At 45.4% G+C, this 22,280-nt stretch overlaps 1 protein-coding gene across 1 annotated transcript in view; it reads left to right on the top strand.

Moving 5' to 3' along the window:
- Nucleotides 1-4,466: 4,466 nt before the first annotated feature.
- stk17a (serine/threonine kinase 17a) overlaps nucleotides 4,467-22,280 on the top strand; it is a 41,244-nt gene continuing 23,430 nt past the window's right edge. The window contains exons 1-2 of the mRNA XM_076290134.1: nucleotides 4,467-5,124; nucleotides 22,241-22,280. The exon at nucleotides 22,241-22,280 is cut by the window's right edge and continues 173 nt beyond it. Of these exons, the coding sequence (XP_076146249.1) occupies nucleotides 4,952-5,124; nucleotides 22,241-22,280 (213 nt within the window). The 5' untranslated portion in view covers nucleotides 4,467-4,951. The remainder of the gene's footprint in view (nucleotides 5,125-22,240) is intronic.

The raw sequence follows: 22,280 nt of genomic DNA, 5'->3' as shown, positions 1-22,280 counted from the left end.
GACAAAAAAATGTGTATTCTCACTTTATTTTTTACTAAATCTACTGAAATATTCTTACAAAACAAAACAAAAAAACAAATGGATCCACAGACAGAGACTGTTGGCTGAAAATGTCTGCATGTCATGTACTATAATGGTCATGTTGTGTAATTGTCTATAGTATGGTGTGGGGTGGATACAAGGTGGGCTTGTGCAGGTCAAGCTGTGGGCAATAGTGATGACCAGGCCCCGGCCTGAGTTATGCTGTCCAGAAACCTCCGCTATGAAGACCTGCAGTTCAGGCCCTAATTGCCCTCTGAAGTTCGCCTACAAAAAAGCTGCCATCTTTGGGATCTGGTATCTGGCGATTTTTCCAATGGGAAAATAACATGGTGATTTTGAATTATCGCACCTGTTAAACTCTCGCGGGGATGAAAAACTCTGAAATGCAGACGTTTTCCTGAACACACTTTTGTCCTCTGCCTTCGAGTGAATACTGTGATCTCCGGTAAGTGTAGTCGGTACACTTTGATTTTTGCTACCCCAGAGCTAACTTGCCATAGGTAGTTAGCTTCAATTAACACCCGGATCTCCTTATATGGGCAAAGATGGCCGTTTTTGGTTCTTTTTTGTAGGCAAACTTCAGAGGTCTATTGCCATAGTCATCATGCCTCAGTAGAGAAAGGCCTCCTCTCTCACCTGAGACTCATCCAACACCTCCATCGGGAGTGACCTCCTGGACTGACCATCCCCCTGACGCCTACTCATGGTCATTATTATCCTGTATGCCCCTTTATTCAGAAGAGTTGGAGGAAGTATCAGTTTGATGGACAGTTAGTCCAGCAAACCAGTTTCTCCTCGTCGTGTGTCCAAATAAATCAGCATGCTTGTGCTGGAGATAGCTTACATGGCCATGCCTACCACAGTGCACTCGTGTGCACAAGCACTGCTAGACCCTGACAGCCATACTCGCTCACCTTCGGGTGGTCAAGTGTTGACACACAATCATTCACAAATATCTTGCGGTAGTGGGGTGCAAAGCCCACAACAAGGATTGCATTTGATGAAGAATGAATGGATGGATGGATGGATGGATGGATGGATGGATGAATGAAGAGCGAGACCCAGTTACTGTATGGTTGATTGTGCTAAAGCTTACTGGCAGGATAGTTTGAAGGCGAGAGGTGCGTGTACTCAGGAGATGTAACGGTTGGGAGAGAGACAGAGAGCAGATTAGGTGAGGGAACATTCAGGCTTTGGCAAAGCTGTTCCGTCGCTCTGGCTGCGTGTTAACCTCCAGCTCGAGCCAAAAATAAGGACTTAATCATTTTGTCAATGGCCTCGCGCAGCACTGGACATCAGAGATGAGCGGCGCCGAGTGACAGGGCGTTGGGCTGGACATCAGAGATGAGCGGCGCCGAGTGACAGGGCGTTGGGCTGGACATCAGAGATGAGCGGCGCCGAGAGACAGGGCGTTGGGCAGGACATCAGAGATGAGCGGCGCCGAGAGACAGGGCGTTGGGCTGGACATCAGAGATGAGCGGCGCCGAGTGACAGGGCGTTGGGCAGGACATCAGAGATGAGCGGCGCCGAGAGACAGGGCGTTGGGCTGGACATCAGAGATGAGCGGCGCCGAGAGACAGGGCGTTGGGCTGGACATCAGAGATGAGCGGCGCCGAGTGACAGGGCGTTGGGCAGGAACCCCGTCACTCTCCATGTGTCTGAGTGATGTCTGTATTACCGTCTGGATATTTTGGGGTCTCCTAGCAAGCAATTGTTCACCATTTTCTCTGACAGTCAGATGCATTTGTTTACTATCTATTTAATGATCACGACGATTTGACTTCTAACCATATATATATAGAATCACAGACTTTTATTTTGTCTGTGCATAAAATGCCTTTATGAATAGTGATATGCCTTTTAATGCACTCAAATGCTGTCTTATCTACTGCTGAAGGAGGCAAACGGAGAGTCAGATCTAACAATTACTAAATGATCTAAATGATTAATGTATTTATATTGAAGTATATATATATATATATATATATATATATATGAACAACCAGAGAGTCTTTCCAATATACTGTAAGATGGAGTGAATAAATGATCTTTGCACTGAAAATGGCAATGGGCAATATTCTGATTTTCTTCGGTTACGTATGAAAGCAAACTGATGAATGATTCATTTATTTTCTAATGGTTAATTTTTTATGCATTTTTATTAAATCACAAACTTGTTATGATTTGATTGACCTCTTTTTAATACTCTGAACAGAGTGATTTTGTGTCTTGTTTGGTTTCTTTCATCATTGTTATTATTTATTTTCTTACTTTTTGGTGTTCTTTGGAATGCCTTTAGAACGAAAAAAGACCCTGGGGATTGTACAAGGTCTTAATAGCTGTGACTCCACATTTGCGTCACTTAACCTGTTTGAAATCCTGGCTATTCACTCTGCCTCTGTGCCCTGGGCCGAAGAGCTGTAATTTGGAGGAGATGGAAGTCCTTTCAGTGGGAAACATTCCTGTGGAGACGTGTGTGTGTGTGTGTGTTATACAGTGTGAAAGGAGACACACCTATCTTGTGTGGCAGTTGCTGTCGGTCCACAATGCTCTTGCACTATTTTCTCAATACACATGCTTTAAAAATGGAGCCTGTCAGCTCCGACAATGGTTGATCAATATTTACTTTAGTATCAGATTTAGTATATTTCCTCCCCAGCAGGTTGAGAAATACTTGTTGTCACTGTCAACAATGCATGTATGAGTATATTGTAAATGGAATTGTGGGAAAAATATGTCTTCCTGTGTATTTCACTATAGATGTTTTTTGTTTGTTTTTTTTTCTCACTGAGCTACTTGCATTGTTTTTAGAGTTTCTCATATCAGTTGCAAGACTAGAATATAATTTTTGAAGGCAAAAGTCCTATATTCAACATTTATCAGTACTTTTTTCAGATAGTAGATTAAAGTGTAGGGGGCACGACTAGATTTTGGATTGTATGTGATGGCTATGATGTTATTGGGAAAGTTTCATTGTAAGAAGACCTGTTTAGGTTGCTTGTCATGTTGGGGGTTTTGATATGTGTAAGTTTGTTTTTTCCCCTGTGGAAATACTGTGGTACGTTTTGAAACTGCTGTGACCATGTGGTTTCCTGTTATTTGTTTTGGGTGTTTTTTTTATATACTTTGTTATTGGTTGAGACTATGGCTAAGGGGTTGGGCTTTCCCTTGTAAGGTTGACAAAAATACCGGTAAGTTGACTGCTCCCAAGTGTCATTTTAAAGAGAAATTGTGGGATTTATCATGTAATTTGCCCAAAGAATGTGGATCAGTTTAGTAATCCTCCTACATATTGCATATTTTATCGAAGAACAGGTTCTGAATCCATATGTTTGAAGGAAAAGGCATCTGGAAAGTGGAATCCAGTGCTCTTACACAAAAAAAAATGTTTTCCACAAGAAGAAATCCCTTTCCAAACGTTGGCATACATGCAGTATCACAGGAATGTGTCGTGACGAAGCTTTTTGTTCTGTACACGTTCTTTATGTCTCTCGTGCTTTACTTATTTCTGTTTATTTGCCTTTCTATGTTTTAAAATGTATGCTCACATATAAGCAAAATATGGACCGTCAGTGTCAGGTCACAAACTTCTCAGGCTGTGCTTTTGTTTAGTCTCCTCATAACAGTGTACACTAATGTCAATAAACAATCACTTTTTACATGATGTCCTTTCAGTCTTTATGTTGGCAAAATATTGATCATGGTTCGTATGCCTGCAGCACGGATAGCATGCAACTGTTTGTTTTCAAACTTTTCAGAAGTTGCTTTTAATCATTGAGTTCTCACCTGCATATCAAAGGGAATGCAATTCCCTTGCATTTTTTTGCTTTCACCCAACCACAGGTATTCCAATACCTGAACAGCACCTTGTCACCCTGCATTTCTCTTTTTTACCAGCAGAGGGCCAGGATCTCAGTTCTACTGAAGCGGCAAAAAAAAAATAAAACATGACACTCCGACTAGGCTTCGTTTTCATGTGATTTGGTGCATTATCTTATGTTGTAAGCCGCTCAATTGCAAATGGCTGGCTTCTTATCAACGTTTACTATACAGCAGACCCATATTTTATTTCACGTTAGACCCACATTTTATTTTACGTTAAGGCACTACCATGTAGATGTAGTGCACAACGACAGCGCAAAAAGTAGACCTACGTTTATTTTCTAATCGTGTTTTCTTATCTTATAACATTTGTTTGGAAACTTGCAGTGCAACTGAGTGAGTTATTTAAAGACGATTGAAGTTAATTGAATAAGAAGACTATTTGGCTCAGAGCCTACCGAATCCAGGAGGAGAGCTGGGAAACCCTCCCTGTAGCACCACCCTATGTGGCGGAGCGACCTATCAATCAAGATCGTTACCACGGTTACTGAAGGCAAAGTATGAGTCTAGCTGCCAAGTATCCAGAGAGCTAAACAGAAGCCAAACTGCGCTGCGTGAAGGACCCATCATCAGCAGAGAGTAAATGTTGACGGAGTGTCCTCGTATCAGTTTAATATCGGGATCATATAATTCAGTTTGACATCAAAACAAAATGCAAAAGCCTATCGCACCGTACGATAGACCACTTTTGTCACAGAAATACTGTTAGACGGCGAACAGCCATCAGTCTAGCGGTCACTTTGTCAATGACCAGGGGAAAGTAAAGTACCTTAACGTTAGCTAGTTAGCTAGCGACAGTCAACGTTGCCTATTTTAAGAGATGAAATTCTGAAATATTTGTAACATTTATGATTGTTATTACTTAGACTTTCTTTGAGCTAAAACAATCGCCTAACTTTTTGGCTGGTGCAGGTTAGCCAGGCGTTCGCCTGTTATTTGGCTAACTAGCTAACGCCATCAGTCCGGGTTTGTGTCCAAGTTCACATTTCGGAAACCAAGAAGTGAGCTTGTGGTCCAAACTGCAGTGATGATTCCTGAGTGCCCTCGGAACACCGATGCAAGAAGCCGAACCCGGTGCCATGCCCAGATGGCTGAATCTAACCAGAACCGCTCCGGTTTACTCTGTGAGATCAAAACCCCCATTCAGACCGGAGCTTTTACCGAGCATTACAACATTATACCGGGCAAAGAGCTGGGCAGGTGAGTGTAAAAGTCATGCATTGTTAACGTTACATGCTCTTACCAACTCATATAGCTGCTACTGCCAGGTGTTGATGGTGCCACGGCGTTGCGTTGCTGGTCAATCTCTGAATGATATGAAGTGAATCTATGTTGTTATGTTAAGTGAGTCTATGTTGTAGTTATGATGTATTTTTAAATGCCAGGGTTTGTTGTTATGTCAAAGGTAGGGCTTACGTCTTATTTGTTTTCCTCTAATACTTTGATGCAAATAATTGTCAGTGTAAGGTAATCCAAATGAAGAGGGCATAAACTGTTACCTTTTGGCCACCAAAACATAAATCCTGCAGGGTAGTCTAATTTAGATGTCATTATTAATCATGAAGGAATTTCCACCAGAAGCATATAGTCTGTGCTGACTCGAATGGGTTTTGAGCAACGTTAGCCTGCTCTGTGGCTTCACTTGTGTTGACTGTCTCTTACATGACATTGGACTTGCCCCAGACATTTGGCGTTAAGAATGTCACTTAGCTTAAGACGTAACGGTATGCAGTCCAGCCAGAAGAATTTGGGACTAGCCAGAAGACTTTGGTAGTCCAATTAGACAGAAATAGCCATGTAGTACTGTCTTCCAAACACACAGGACATATGACATATTTTGTTAAGGTTTGAGGGTTTAACTGGTAAAGTGAATATGCCCCCTCATTGCGCCACCACGTTTTCAAACAATCAAATTATAATGCAGTATACTTGACTTTGATTGAGTGGATAATAAGTCCCTCTTCTCAGTGCTTTAAACATCAGATGAGACCAATTGAAACACCACATCATCACATGACCTAAGTTCCATATGGATCTGCACAGACTTAAAGTGTAATTCCAGCCAAAATATACCCAAGGGTGTTTTTCTGCATTGAAACACATCAAATGAAGACAGTATTTTTCGTTGATCACCCTCAAGCACACTGTGGATTTTTTTTATTTAATTTATATAGTATATTTAGTATTTAGTTTTGTTAGCTTTTCTTATCTTCTACTGTCTCTATTGTACAGTGGAGTTTGGTTATATGTTTATACTTATATTTACCATTTCTGCACCAAGTGCATGTTGTGTGTGATGTCTGTATGCTACTGAGACCTTGAATTTCCCCTTGGGGATCAATAAAGTATCTATCTATCTATCTATCTATCTATCTATCTATCTATCTATCTATCTGTTATCTATCTGTTATCTACCTACCTACCTACCTACCTACAGAGCGTGGCCTGGTATATGCTATAGCCCCAAATAGCAAACAGTGGATTAGAAAAGGGCAGTAAGTCAAACGCTTCCCAAATAGCATTTTTTTAAGCAGTAATATTGTTCAAAACAGCACCAACCCTCATCAGTAGCTTGCTTAGGGTCTCTACACATAAAACGAAGCACCAAAAACCTAGTTAGCAAACCCGGAGTTTATTACAGAAGTCTGTTAAGAACATTTACCACCTGTCCCCCTACCAGCACCGCAGTCACGCTATCGGGAGAAATTAATTGGTCATCTATATTAACGATTTACGGCTCCCATTGACTTCCATTCAACACATGTAAACAATAGAGGAGTCGTAAATTGGGCGATTTGGGGCTATAGTATATACCAGGCCAAGCTCTGCAGTGGTTGATCAATGTAAAATACTGTCTCCACGGCTTGTTTTAATGCAGAAAAAAAACCTTGGGTCAATTTTTGCCGGAATAACACCTTTAAGTATGCAACATTATTTTGGTTTGCCACTGAGATGATGTGTGAGATCTTCATTTGTTGAACCCAGAACTTCATTACAGATCCTTGGCTCACAACGAAGTAGGTAGCAAGTTCTAATCTGTCCAACACTGTTCAGCACAGGCCTTACATGATTCTAAAGCGCTTTTTGTTTACGGAGCTTTTTGGCACAACACTGAATCATTTGGCAGCCGAGTCTAATAGTCTGCCGAAGTGCTGAATCATTTGGAAGCCCAGCCTAATAGTCTGCTCTCTTTTGGGGGGGGGGGGGGGGGGGGTCCCCCCCTTTTTTTTTTTTATGCAGCACTGTTTCGTATGACCCAGCAGTTTTCCAGGCGGCTGATGGTTGCATTATTTTAGTGCTTCTGCTCACTTTTATTGTGCGGTCGTTTGATGAAATCCCCGTAAGATGGTGTGTGGCTTGCAGTTTGTTTCATGTTCCTATGAAAAGACCAGACATATTTTGTTTTATCCATAACAGTTAATGTCTACTGCAGGACAACATCACGTGACTCCCTCTGAACCCAGCCCCAGTTGTAGTCCTCGCCTGAAGCAGATTTTAAGGACATTTTTATTTTCCTCTTTGATGTCAAACAAAGTGAGCCGAGTTTAGCCCTGACCCAGTGTTGTGTTGGCTGAGTTTGTCTCCTGTGCCCTTGTTGCTTTTGAGTGTCGCCCATGAAGCAAAAGCAAACAGGTTTATATACGGAGAAGTGTTTACCCAAGAAAGCGCTAGATAATCAGTGTCCTCTAAGATTTAATCGCTCCGAACTAAAGTGCCCTTTGAGACTGGAAACTTTCTTGTTACTTATAAAGGGCATTCGGTCTTAACTACCTCCCTCTTTCTACAATAGGCAAGAGGTTAAGGGAAATGTACAGTGTGGCTGTGATCTCAGCCGGATCCTGTTGCATATCAGATTAGTATGAAACATGTAGTCTACTTCATATCTGATTAGTATGAAACATGTAGCCGGATCCTGTTGCATATCTGATTAGTATGAAACATGTAGTCTACTTCATATCTGATTAGTATGAAACATGTAGTCTACTTCATATCTGATTAGTATGAAACATGTAGCCGGATCCTGTTGCATATCAGATTAGTATGAAACATGTAGCCTACTTCATATCTGATTAGTATGAAACATGTAGCCGGATCCTGTTGCATATCAGATTAGTATGAAACATGTAGTCTACTTCATATCTCATTAGTATGAAACATGTAGTCTACTGCATATCTGATAAGTATGAAACATGTAGTCTACTTCATATCTGATTAGTATGAAACATGTAGTCTACTTCGTATCTGATTAGTATGAAACATGTAGCCGGATCCTGTTGCATATCTGATTAGTATGAAACATGTAGGGCTATATTTTGGGGCACCAGCGCATGGCGTACAGTTCGTTTTTCAGTCGCGCGAAGTTGAATTCGGTATTTTGCACCTTTATTTTTTAAGCATTGCGCCCAGGGGTGTGGCAATTAACAACCTAGGGCGGGCCCTGGCGCGTTGTCTAAAAATCGCTATCATACACCACCTAAACCTGGTCAGAAGTCAATGGCGAGTTGTTCATATGCTATTTTAAGAGCGCATGTCAACAGTCATATTGGCAGGTGCACGCACCATCCTTCTATCATTCATGAACGCACACCAGCGCACGTCCATGCAAAGCATTACAAATTGCACGATTACAATGGTAAACATAATTAGAATAAAGATATTACGAAATACTGTACATCTCATGATGAGTAGTTATTCACCATCATTTGCAAATTGGTAATGACGATTAAAAGTGATTAGGGGAGAGGCGAGAGACACGTATGGAGCACAGCTGAAGACGCACTGTCACGAGATATAAGCAACTCCTCTGCAGGATAAATGTTGTTTTATTCAGTCATTTGAGCAACATTAGGGTAAGTGTTGCTTTTTCCAGCCTATGTTTTCGATGGTAACCCAATAGTGAAAGTAACTGCATATAACTGTCTTGTCGTTGACTGACTCCTTGGTGAAGTTAGTTTCACTTTGCCAATGAGTTCAAATAATAGACGAGTGCAAATGCGTGAAGGCTATGCTAAGTTTTAGTAAAGCATGGTTTAAGAATGACTATTCCATACGGTCTCGCAAGCAGCCTCCTTCAAATGTGCCGTTGAATGCCAAAATACCGATGCATTTATTTTACATATCGCGCGTTGCGCCGTTAAAGGGAATGACAGATGTCATTCTCATTGGTTTAAAATGATGTTACGCCCCAAACACACCCATATGACTGATTAAAAGACCTAGGAACACCTTGTTACGCCATGCGCTCCACTTTTGAGGACGAAAACCCTCCCAATGTGAACTGGACATCCTACTAAATTTGAATAGACTTTTGACGAGTGACGATGCACTTTAGAATGTCATGATAGGGCCTGTAGTCTACTTCATATCTGATTAGTATGAAACATTTAGCCGGATCCTGTTGCATATCTGATTAGTATGAAACATGTAGTTTACTTCATATCTGATTAGTATGAAACATGTAGTCTACTTCAAAGGAATAGCTTGGCTTTATCCATACTGCTTGATCAACAATTCTTACACCCTAAGCCAAAGTATTTTGTTTCACAAGTGAACGTATTTACCTACTTATAAACCTACAAACTTATGGCCGTCTAAAATGAAGTAGGTTGCTGCAGTAGATGGTAACCTTCTGCTATAGCGATCAGACGAGTGGTACTCATTGAGACGGTAGCAAAACAAAATAACTCCTCTCTATGGGCCCCTTACTGTGATGATGGTCCCTACTGATCTCCAAAACAAAATAACTCCTCTCTATGGGACGTCCTACTGTGGTGATGGTCCCTACTGATCTCCAAAACAAAATAACTCCTCTCTATGGGGTGTCCTACTGTGATGATGGTCCCTACTGATCTCCAAAACAAAATAACTCCTCTCTATGGGACGTCCTACGGTGATGATGGTCCCTACCGATCTCCAAAACAAAATAACTCCTCTCTATGGGACGTCCTACTGTGATGATGGTCCCTACCGATCTCCAAAACAAAATAACTCCTCTCTATGGGCCCCTTACTGTGGTGATGGTCCCTACCGATCTCCTTCTCAACAGTATGGCTACTCTTCTAGGTCAGGGTTGCACTGAAAATCATATGGCTAAGTGCTTAAGAAGGCAAACAAACTGAAGGAACGCTTGGCTGTTGTCAGCAATTCCACAGTGACAGATGCAAAAAAATAGCTCTGGGGCTCGGGCTGTGAATTCTGCTGGTTTGGTTCCAGCAGACCTGTTTTACTCATCTCTGGACCCAGCATCCTCAGACCAGAGTGGACGTGCGTGTGTGCGGTAGGACCCAGCATCCTCAGACCAGTGTGGACATGTGTGTGTGTGCGGTAGAAGCCAGCATCCTCAGACCAGAGTGGACGTGCGTGTGTGCGGTAGAACCCAGCATCCTCAGACCAGAGTGGACGTGTGTGTGTGCGGTAGAACCCAGCATCCTCAGACCAGAGTGGACGTGCGTGTGTGCGGTAGGACCCAGCATCCTCTGACCAGAGTGGACGTGCGTGTGTGCGGTAGAAGCCAGCATCCTCAAACCAGAGTGGACGTGCGTGTGTGTGGTAGAAGCCTGCGTCCCTGCATCCAGATTGGCTGCTGGGGGTTTGTGTGTATGTTTGGCCAGAGAGGCACTCACATGCCGAGGCGGCTGGTTCCCATAGGACGAGCCTGGCCAGAGCATCATGCCTCATTTGCTGCCAGAGCAGGGCAGTAGGAAAAGATTCACTTTCAGCTCACGCGTGCTATTTTTAGACGTCCATATAGGGCCTGGACTGCCCCTAGCAAGGCACGAGAATAGTGTGTACAGAGCCTCGGAAGTAAACTGAATTACCCTCCAATTGACTGTGCTTGAGCCTCAGCAACGGTTGGAGGGAATCCCTGGTGTAAGGTTAGAAATTTCCGTTCTGCTGGCTACTGGAGGATTTTTGCAGTGTGTGTTTCTTGCACAGAGCGGAAGATCTCCAGTGAATGTTCTCATCCGAGCCTAGAGGATGTTGGCTTAAAACTCAAACAAAGGCAGCCACAACAGCCATAATAGTTATGGTCGATAGAGATATTTCACTCATTTGGTTGTTAGATAGTAGGAATTAATGAACGGTACACTAGGAATGCGTCTGGCAGGTTGGCAGTTGCCTACTCTTTTGTTTGGGTTGGTCTTGGGTGCTAATAACTGTAATGCTGTAATTAATGAATTAGCAGATCTTGTGGCACTACTGAAGTAAGCCCTTTTGGACAGAAGGCCTATTAGTTTGCTAAGCTGTCTGAATTCCAGGTCTTACTGACTTGGTTGCACGTTCTTTATACAACCAGACCAAAACATGAGCATTGTTAAAAAGCATGGCTGATACTTTTATTTTCTTTCAGCCAGTAGCTTAAGTATTTTGGCAGTATTGGTCTTTTCCCTGAACTTGCTGGGAAATTTGAGCCTTTCAACAGTTTCCCACGTGATCTAAAGGTCGATGTTGGTTACATTTAGTTTGGTCCCCCTGTAAATTTGGGACATTTCTTCTTGTCCTCTGCCACATGTAATGCTGAACACGCACATAATTGAATAACCTCCTTGAGTCTGTGACATTGTTTTCCCACTTCAAAGAGGTCAGTGAGAGTCAGAGCGTACCTCGTACGCCATGCCATGCCCCCTCATGGTTGCTCCTTGTCTCGTACACCATGCCATGCCACCTCATGGGTGCCCCTTGTGACGGAAAGCTTTCCATTCTCACAGTAAACACGTGTCATGTGCCCACATCACATCCCCGCGGTCACCTGACCTCCCACTGGTCCTTCATCAGAGAGGAATCTCTGCCCTCCCTCATTAAGGAAGGGAGCGCAGCTGGAGCTGGCCTGGGGTTGCAGGGGTAGAGAGTGCGTGCGTGCGTGCGTGCGTGCGTGCGTGCGTGCGTGCGTGCGTGCGTGTGTGTGTGTGTGGTACGTTGCAAGTACGCAGAGCAAATTCAGTGAGGCCCATGTGTGGGGTCTCTGGTGGAAACAGGATGTGAGTGAGCTCTTGTTGGGTGGATGTGTGCAGTGTGTTCCCCATTTACACACACACACACACACACACAGTCTCATACACAGAGAGAAAAAGGCAGAGAGAGATCAAGGCCCTGCAAACTTCCCCTAATGTTTTTGAACTTGGGTTGCCCACCCCCACCGCCACCACTCCCACACACACACATACACACACACACACACACATGCTTCCTTCTCACAGAAAAGGACCTCTGTCCTTGTATTGACAGCCAGATAGAATGCCATGACATCATCGCCTCGCTTTTCACGTTGGCTCTCAGGGCCTCAGTCAGAGAGGCATCTGCTGATCGCCGTGGAAACCGTTTGGGCAGGGAGCGAGTCGGAACTCGTGTGTGTGTGTGTGTGTGTGTGTGTGTGTGTGTGTGTGCGTGTTGAGGGTGGGGGGAGGATGGGCATGTGAATAGCAAGTTTGTTATTGAGCCTCCGTGGTTAGTTCCCTGTTAGCCTAGCGGGCTGGTGCTGAAGAGATTTGGGGGGGGTGATGTCAGGGACTTGATGAGGGAGAAGCGGTCATGCTCTCCACCTCCTCTGTGGTCATCCCGTTAAGTGGATCTCTCTCCTCTCCGTCACGGGGCCTCCCTCCGCTAACCACACTGCTGCTCTAACGAGCTTTTGACAAGGCCCCCCCCGGCACCTCCTCCCCCCCGGCACCTCCTCCCCCCTCCACTGGGCCTAATCCGTCTGATTAAAACTGATTTCATACTGAGGCCTTTCTGCGCTCCTCCGCGGAAGCGTTCATGGTCTGCTTGAGCCAGACTAAGACAGCGTCGTCATGGTGAGCCCTCCGCCTCCTCGCGCACATTTAGTTTGTCAGATTACTCCTCATGTTCCAAGGTGTGCCCCCCCCCTAAAGACCCTGATGAAGTTCCACCAGAAGAAGGCGTTTTTTGTTTATGTCTACAAAGCCACGGCGACGGTAAGCCCAGGGCCCTGATTGTTTGCGATTAGAACCGTGTAACGGAGAGTGGACGAACGATGAAAGGCCGCGATCGGTCTGAACAAAACCAATCGCAGGGGTGCAGATGAGGTAATGCGCTTTCCCAAGGCATTTAGAAAATGTCTAGCACCCCTGCGCTGGGAGACCATGTGAACGGTGGCCCCCTTCTATGCGAGAGGGTCACATGTCAGAGTTCATTATATCCCTCATAGGCCCTAAGTAAACAGGCCTCCAGTTTCAATCTAGGACCAGCGGAAAGAGCTGGAACGTTCTCATATATTGTCTTTTCTCTCTGTGTTTGGGTGGGTGGAGGCTCCTTGAGTGCTTCCCTTGTTTTGATTCCACGGCTGGAGGGGATTTAGGAGCTGCCTCATTACTCGGGCACGAGGTGCTAGTTGTTGATTAATGTGTTGTGTCTTTGTGAGGAGCAGCGAGGTTGGCAGGTGACATGGTTCAAATCACAGCCTCTGCACTCAAGGCAAAAGAGCACGAGCTGTTGATCACCCAGAGTGCACTTGTTCTGGCAACATTAGGACATGGGCGTCTTCCAGAGTGTGCGATATCGTCTTTCAGTCCGTGGTAGTCTTCAGTTTGAAAAAATGTTGAAGTGTGTACAAGCGTGTGTGTGTGTGTGTGTGTGTGTCTCTGTGTCTGTGTGTGTGTGTCAGTGTGTGTGTGTGTGTGTATCAGTGTGTGTGTGTTTTAAGTGGTTTGACAGCTCTACTGACCTGGGAGTGGTCCAGCTAAGTGATTGTGTGTATTTGTGGCCTACTTACTGATGGGTTAGAAAAAAACATTCAATCCCTGACGCACTCACGTGCACCCTCTCACAACAGCTGGACAGAGCAGACAAGGAGCCAATCCCTAGGCTTACATCAGTTGCCCTCGCTCTCCCCCCTCTCTCTTTCCTTCTCTCTCTCTCTCTCTCTCTTTCTCTCTCTCTTTCCCTCTCTCTCTCTCTCTCTCCCCGTCTCTCTCTCCCTCTCTCTCTCTCTCTCTCTCCCTCTCTCTCTCTCTCTCCCCGTCTCTCTCTCCCTCTCTCCCTCTCTCTCTCTCTCTCTCTCTCTCTCTTTCCCTCTCTCCCTCCCTCTCTCTCTCTCTCTCTCCCTCTCTCTCTCTCTCTCTCTCTCTCTCTCTCTCTCTCTCTCTTTCCCTCTCTCCCTCCCTCCCTCTCTCTCTCTCTCTCTCTCTCCCTCTCTCCCTCTCTCTCTCTCTCTCTCTCTCTCTCTCTCTCTCTCTCCACCCATATCATGCTTTATTGTTCTGTGAGCCCCACCCTCAGTACTTAGAACCGGAGCCAACCTGTCAAATTCCAGCGTGTTCCCTTTTAACAAGGACAGGTCTGCGGAGGATGCATACGTGTCTAATTACCCCGCCGTCTTCCCTTTTAACAAGGACAGGTCTGCGGAGGATACGTGTCTCAGTGACCTCGCGCGTTGTGTGTGAATCTGGAGCCCGGTGGTCAAGGGGATGACCGCACCGCATGCAGGGCTATCTCGGGTAATAATACCCTCTGACCCCTTTTGCCTCTCGTGTAAAATGGCACGTGTCCAGATGGTTGGGGCGAGAGCTCCATTAGTCCGCACATCAACCTGCTGCTGCTTGGACCCATGAAGCAGGGCTGTCTTTTGGGGGCTTTGCAGTCAACTGTTAAATGCACAACAAGAGCTGAGAGGATTTAGCGTCTGCCCATGGTCTGGCAAAGTGCTGAAGCGACTGCATGTCAGACTGAGCAACCACTGACAAGACAAAGCAGTAGCATTACACATCCAGCTGAAATTACACTCAGTCATTTCCATCTTGTGATTGCAACTGTTGCTTTGTCTTCCTTTGGTGTTTCGAGTTGTGGATTACCGAACCATATAACCCCTGTGTAATCCCCCCGCCCCCCTCCCCCCTTTTGAAATGAGGAGCATGCCAACAGTTATTATCTTGCTGCAGAATTTGTCCATCATCATCATCTCTCTCTCTCTCTCTCCCTGCGGTTCTTTTTCAGTGGCTCAGTGCCTGTTTGTCCAGAGCCGTCCACTTCATGTCCTTCGCTTATCGTGAAACTGACAGAGCCTCTCTAACTCCATCTGTCAGCATCCCTAAGGCTTGAACTGGGACTTACAGTGACCCAGTGATCTCCTCAAGTATAGGGGTCAAAGCCCTCACCGTGTCTCTCCAGAGAAAAGAGAAAGACAAAGCCCTGGTCCGGCTTTGGGGGCCGACTGGCGTCAACCACGCACTGAACGTTAATGCCTTGAGCGGAGAGATCAGATCCGTCGGCAGGTCCACCTTACGGCCGACCCATACGGCACAGTCAGCTGGAGGGGAAAAGAACCGGAATGCCTCAAATTCCTCCGTTATGCAAAATGCACCTGTAGCCTCACTCTAAGCACAAAGGTGAGCGTGTGATTCTGCATCAAGCCTGCGGCCCTCTGCTCCAGATGAGGAGGACACTGTATGGGAGCCATTCATGAAGGAACGTGGGGAAGTATTCAGGTCCTGGCATGCAGTCATTGCTGGAGCTTGTCCAGGGCCAGCCTTATCATATTAAATCCTCTCGGGGCTTGGAGGCACGCCACCCCACTGACGCGTATGGGGGAATAAAGATGGCCATTAATTTTCAGGGGAAGTGGGCTTGGGGTTTGCTCAGACCATTACTGATTAAAAATAGAGCTGACCAAGCCAGCAAGACCTGCGTTCAGACCCCCACTCTCATCTTAGTTTGCATCAGCTCCGAGTCGAACTGGCTAAGCTCACCATGCCATTAGCATGTCCAAAGCTGATGTCTGTGGCAGAAAAAAGCAATATGTTCCCTAATATGTGTTTGTTCTCGTTGGCTCTGACGTTGCGCTCCACTGTGGCACGCATGAAAGCGGCTCTTTGGAGGGTGTTGGCTGCACGGGGCCACAGGCTTTTGGGAATGTGCTGACGGGGCGGCAGGAAGGGCTTGCGGACTCGCTTTTTTAAAAATGCCAGCAGAGACGCGGCGCTCTGGTCACCCCAAATCACAGCCCCCATGGTGCAACTCCAGCAGCTCACAGGCCCCATGGTGCAACTCCAGCATCTGCTGCAGCAGTGCTCGGCATGACATCAAGGCCTTCGGACAGGCAGTGGACTGTAGTTTGTACTTGGCGTACGCCCCTGCGCTCTCAGTGGTTGACGTGGTAACAGATGCCCTCTCGGCCCCTATCGCGGGCGATTTTAATGAGTTTGGAAAGAAGTTGAAGGAGCAGAAGGAGCCGTTTTCATATCCGCGAGTAGCAGAATTTGGACAATTCCTTCATGTCTCATTGCCCTTCACACTGAGCTAGGCCCGAGGTATTCAGACTACAGGGCTTCAAAGCTGCATTACTCACACTCCGTGAGTGCCAGGCATGCCAGTCCCTTACCCCATCGCTCCGATCCCAACACACCTCCTGAGAAAGCAAGGGGTCTTGAAGCAGATTAGAAGATCACCTGTACCCAAGCATTCCTCAATGGGCCAGCGCTGTTCAGGAAGCCAGTTTTGGATTGCAGGAGCTAAAAGAAGGAAAAGACATTATGCCTAAAGGAATGTCGTAACTGAGAAGTCAAGTGTGGGGAAAGCCTATTAGCCTGGTTGATTGGTCTGTTTCAAAAGTGTGGAAGGTGCCATATTGTACTTGAGGCTTTGTGTGATTGAGCTTGCAGCGGCTAAGTTGTAAAGAATGCTTTAGCTTATGCCCGCGCCATATTCCCCCCCCCCCCCCCCGAGACGGTCATGAGACCAGCTCCCTGAAGAATTTTCACACTGTTATGTAAAAGATGGCTATCGCCACGTGTTTGTTTGGCTAGTTTGTTTATCCCATCACTCTTTGTAACCAAGGCCACCACCATGTTTATTCCTGTCCCTCACACACCCTTTCTCCTCAAAACACAATCTGGGCCTAGTCCTAATTTCCTTGTGTACTCACACACCCGCAGGGATCCGACTGAAATGATGATCCCCTGGAGACATTAAAGACTATATCTATACTCTTAAACACATTTGGATATACTCACACGTCCAGACAAATACAAACACGCATACACACACGCATACACACACACACACGCACACACACACAAAGCCCTAAGTGCTCCTGAGGGCCACTGGGAGTGACCGGTAATTAGCGACCTAATGGGAGTGACCGGTAATTAGCGACCTAATGGGAGTGACCGGTAATTAGCGACCTAATGGGATTGCGGTGGTTTCCGCGTCACTTGCCTTCCTCTCGCCATCACCTTCCCCCCACTGGCCATGTAAACATGTAAACATGTAAACATGTAAACATGTAAACATGTAAACACTGTCTGTCCACTAGCCTGCCCTCATCGTCCACCCAGTGGCCATGTAAACATGTAAACACTGTCTGTCCACTAGCCTGCCTCACTTTCAGCTCTTGTCTCAGCCTCAGAATCAGACTGCACTCCATGAGTGGGGGGGAAACAACTCTTTCTGCCCTCTTTCTCTCTTTACTTCTGCCCTTTCTTTACTTCTGCCCTTTCTCTCTTTACTTCTGCCCTTTCTCTCTTTACTTCTGCCCTCTTTCTCTCTTTACTTCTGCCCTTTTTCTCTTTACTTCTGCCCTTTCTTTACTTCTGCCCTTTCTCTCTTTACTTCTGCCCTTTCTTTACTTCTGCCCTTTCTCTCTTTACTTCTGCCCTTTCTCTCTTTACTTCTGCCCTCTTTCTCTCTTTACTTCTGCCCTTTTTCTCTTTACTTCTGCCCTTTCTTTACTTCTGCCCTTTCTCTCTTTACTTCTGCCCTTTCTTTACTTCTGCCCTTTCTCTCTTTACTTCTGCCCTCTTTCTCTCTTTACTTCTGCCCTTTCTTTACTTCTGCCCTTTTTCTCTTTACTTCTGCCCTTTCTTTACTTCTGCCCTTTTTCTCTTTACTTCTGCCCTTTCTCTCTTTACTTCTGCCCTCTTTCTCTCTTTACTTCTGCCCTTTCTTCACACACATGCCCAAACCAGAGGACACATTTTACTCTGGCAGCGTTTTTTACGCCTGCGTAAAGTCCAAGCAGATTTGCCCTTCTTTGTTTCCACCTTTTCTCTGCCCACTTCTCCTCCCTCTTCCATTCCTTTCTTTTCTTTTTTTTCGTCTTTTTCATCTTTCGTTTTTAAGGACATGTTTTCAGAAAGGAGGCCGGGCCACAGCTGCTGGTAGTAAATCTGAGGGGCGCTGGGGTTCAAGTGGATTGCTTCCTGTCCAGCCTGGAGGCCCAGACCAAACCCATGACCATGATCACATGACTTCGGCTCAGCAGACGCAGATACCAGAGTCAACACTGACCTGAGCGTTGCTGTTCACGGTCAATTATAGCACCTCGGGCCCTAATGGAACAACAGGGCTTTGTTTGGGACTGAGTTTGTGTCTTGGATGCTCTTTCAGCCATTTTCTCTTCCTCATTTCAGTCTTTGTTTTCTGTCTGTCTTTCTCATCTCTCTGCCTTTCTCATCTTTCTCGCTCATTGGAATGCTAGCCTTGAGCTGCTGGGGCTCTCCTGAGTATTGGCTGTGTTCCTGCCTGCCTCTGTGTCAGTCCCCCCTGCCCTAAATCGTGCCTCTGATTCCTGATGACCTGTGGAAGTATAAATATCTGGAAGATATTTCCAGATTTCCTCTCTGTGTTTTGATGGGCCTCAGCTGTGGGTTGCCCACACAACCACTCACAGCCAGTGACCGCACACAGAGAGTGGAGCGTTTGGATTTGAAGAGCGCAGCAGTCCATGCATCTCCATCTGTTCTCTGCCATCTAAGATCTGAGTTCTCTCTTTCTCTGGTTGTCTAGATCGGTCACTCTCCTATCTCTCACTTCCGGTAATAGAATCAGACGCTGGTTGTAAGTGCTGTGGAGACCAGGCTGTCACTCCTGTCAGCAAAAGGGAAAACCCCATATATAAACTATAATGAACTAGGTTACAAAATAGGAGAGCAACATGCAAATCTAATTTGTCAGCCCTTAATCCTGTCAACATGCAAATCCTCAGAAACAGGGATGTGTTTATTAGCTTTAATATATTAAGAAATATATTAAGAATTCAATTCACAATCCCAAATAAGGGGGTGCTGTGGTGCAAGTGTATCCATGCTTTTGATACAACATTTGGGTCCAAGTGCAAACAGAAATCCTGGTAAAAATGGGTCCAGCGATCAGTCCCGATCCCAACCCATCTCTCTCTCCCATTGGGTTATTTCCCGATCCCAACCCATCTCTCTCTCCCATTGGGTCGTTTCCCGATCCCAACCCATCTCTCTCTCCCACTGGCTTCCTGTCACTCTTGGCTGTCCTATCTGATTAACCCATTTACTCCTAAAATGCCTGCTAAAAACGCCTATAGAATCCTATGGCATTCTAGACTAAATAACCTTATTTCCTGAGGGTTTTCTGAAAACATACTAAAAATTGTCAACGTCTACCAAAATGTAATATCTAAGCCTCTGTAGCACCTAGAAACATGAAATAAAAAGCATGCTGCGCTACGCAGCATCCAGCGGGAGGGTCAATGTTGCGTCATGCAGCATCCAGCGCGAATGGGTTAAAGGCAACAAGCCTGATACACTATATACTTAATAAAAAAGAAAGCACAATAGAAACAAAGCAACTCCAAATGCCACGAGCGCAGCGTGATGGCCCTTAGTGGGTCAGGGGGCAGATGGATAAGTGGGGCTAGCTCCGGTCAGCAGCCGTCCAGGCCCCCCACACCCCCGGCGCTGTGTTGGCCAGTAAGTCTCTCGACAGCTTGGCTAACTCTTCTCCGCAGCTAAATCTTCCCGGCATTGCACAACATGAGCGCAGTGGACGCTGAGGAGTGAGGAGTATGTTTGCCCACGCCACGCCTCGCTGACCGCTCACTGGAGCTCCACGCTCACTTCACACACTCGAAATCACACCAAGAGTATTTATCGAGCAAGAGACTCGTCTGAAGGCTGGGGTTCCCTCTTTATGATTTTGACCACTCCTGGAAGATGGCATTGGCACAGATGAATGCCCTTTTTATGATTTTGACCACTCCTGGAAGATGGCATTGGCACAGATGAATGGCACATTGGTAGGGTTGCAAAGGGGTGGAACATTTCCGGAAACTTACCGGAAACTTTCCATGGGAAGTTAAGATGGGGAATTTTGGAAATATTCCAAATTGGAAACTTTCATGGAATTAAAGGAAATTATGGGAATTAATGGGAATTTACGGGAATTAACTGGGAATTTTTGGTAATTCCTACTGTTTCATATACAGACATTAACATTTTGTTTCGTAATAAGCAATATGATTTGTTTGTTTGTATTTTCGCTTAGCTTAGCATACAAAGCTAGCTACCATGCTAGCGGGAATCTCATTCTCTGCCTATGGTTTACTAGCGTTGCTAAGCTAGCAACACTGAAACCACTAAACTGCACAAGAGACCACGCCACTCAATAAAATCCAACTGGTTGGAACATTGACTGACTATCATTTTGTTCAGTTAGAATCCCAGAAAATGGTAAAACAAATAAAAATATAATGACACAACATACCACCCCAACCAAACCTTATAGATTATGTAAATTATATATAAATTGTCAAGCTTAATCAGACAGATTAATTGTCCCATTACATCTTATGCAAAATGACGTACACCCATTTGAATGAGGACAAAAGTGACGACAAGCACATAACTGGGCAACTCTGTTTGCAAACTTCCCCCAGTTTCACACCAGTTATTCCCACATGAGATGACAATTTCACTGGGAATTTATTTTCCCCCGGAATTTATTTTCCCCATGCACATGAACGCACCATAGGTTTCTATTATGTAGCCTATGCTGATTGCTGTGTGCATGGGATTGACGTATGTGCAAGGTAGAAATTTGACTGAAATTGCATTAAATCAGGTTGTTTTAACTAATATTATTCTGCAGGATGGGGTTTTGTCCACTACATTTAAGTTCCCTATTATACAGTAGACTAACTTGGCATATTAAAAATTCCCAGTTTATTCCCATTAATTCCCGTTTATTCCCGTTAATTTCCGTATATTCCCGTTAATTCCCATGGAAAGTTTCCAACTTTGAAAATTCCCGGAATTTTGCAACCCTACACATTGGCAACCTAAACATACTGTACGACATGTCGACATGTTGTTAATTCAATCCTATATTACTCAGGCTGGTAAAGATAAATGGCACTCAATTAAACAAAGCCCTCAATGAGCCCAGTCTCTGTGCAGCCACTGACTGTGGCACTGACTAGCCACACACACACACATACACACACACACACACACACACACACACACACACACACAGACACACACACACCGCCCATGATACTGGAAAAGGACAGGCACTTCGGTGGCACTGCATCTGGAGGCTAAATGGGTCAGATCCCCTCTCCTAGCCTCCCTGAAAGCAGCCGCTTGTGTGCTTGGAAAATGGACTCGGGATCCCCGATGACTTCATCCCACAGCCATGCTGGGCCAGACAAAGAGATGTTCAGCTCCAATGATAACAAGCGTGCCAGTCTCCCAACACACACTCCCCCAGCCTAACACACACCCCAGCCCAACACACACCCCAACCCCACACACACCCCAACCCCACACACACCCCCCAACCCCACACACACACCCCAACCCCACACACACACCCCAACCCAACACACACACCCCAACCCAACACACACACCCCAACCCAACACACACACCCCAACCCAACACACACACCCCAACCCAACACACACACCCCAACCCAACACACACACCCCAACCCCACACACACCCCAACCCCAACCCAACACACCCCAACCCTACACACACACCCCAACCCAACACACACCCCAACCCAACACATACACACACTCCAACGGCAAGCCATTAGTCTCCTTGAGCAAATTAACTGTGTGCGTGCGCGAGTCATTTAGCTTTTCTGCTTTTAATATACTAATGAATATAGAAGTTATAGAATATAGAAGTTCTACATTGAAATGTTATTGAATGTCAACAACAAAAGTTACCTTTTATGACCGTTCACACCAAGAACGATAACGATAATGATAACTATAACCATAACGATGAAAGCGTTCACACTGAACAACGATAAACAAAGTCTGTCCTTGTGTTAATGAATGTGACGGCTAAAATTTGATGGGTTCTGATTGGCTATTAGCTTTTTATCATTCTTAAAATCGCTCTGAAAGTGATACCCAACGATATCGTTCTTCATGTCGTTATCGTTATAGTTTATGTGTGAACGTCGTCATTTATATTAACGAGAATGATATTTGTTTATCGTTATCGTTCTTGGTGTGAATGACTCTTAAGACCTGTGTGTATGATAACACTATGTAAACAGACCCCCCCCCCCCCCTTCTTGTCTTGTCCATCAGGGGGAAGTTCGCCGTGGTCAGGAAGTGTGTGGAGAAGAGC

Source organism: Alosa pseudoharengus, unplaced genomic scaffold, assembly GCF_046254945.1.
Source record: "Alosa pseudoharengus isolate Yale_2024_CS ecotype anadromous, Long Island Sound unplaced genomic scaffold, YU_APseudo_1.1 YU_APseudo_1.1_scf_18, whole genome shotgun sequence".
Lineage (NCBI taxonomy): Eukaryota > Metazoa > Chordata > Actinopteri > Clupeiformes > Clupeidae > Alosa > Alosa pseudoharengus.
The sequence above is the reverse complement of the archived record's forward strand: the minus strand, read 5'-3'. Positions and strand labels throughout refer to the sequence as shown.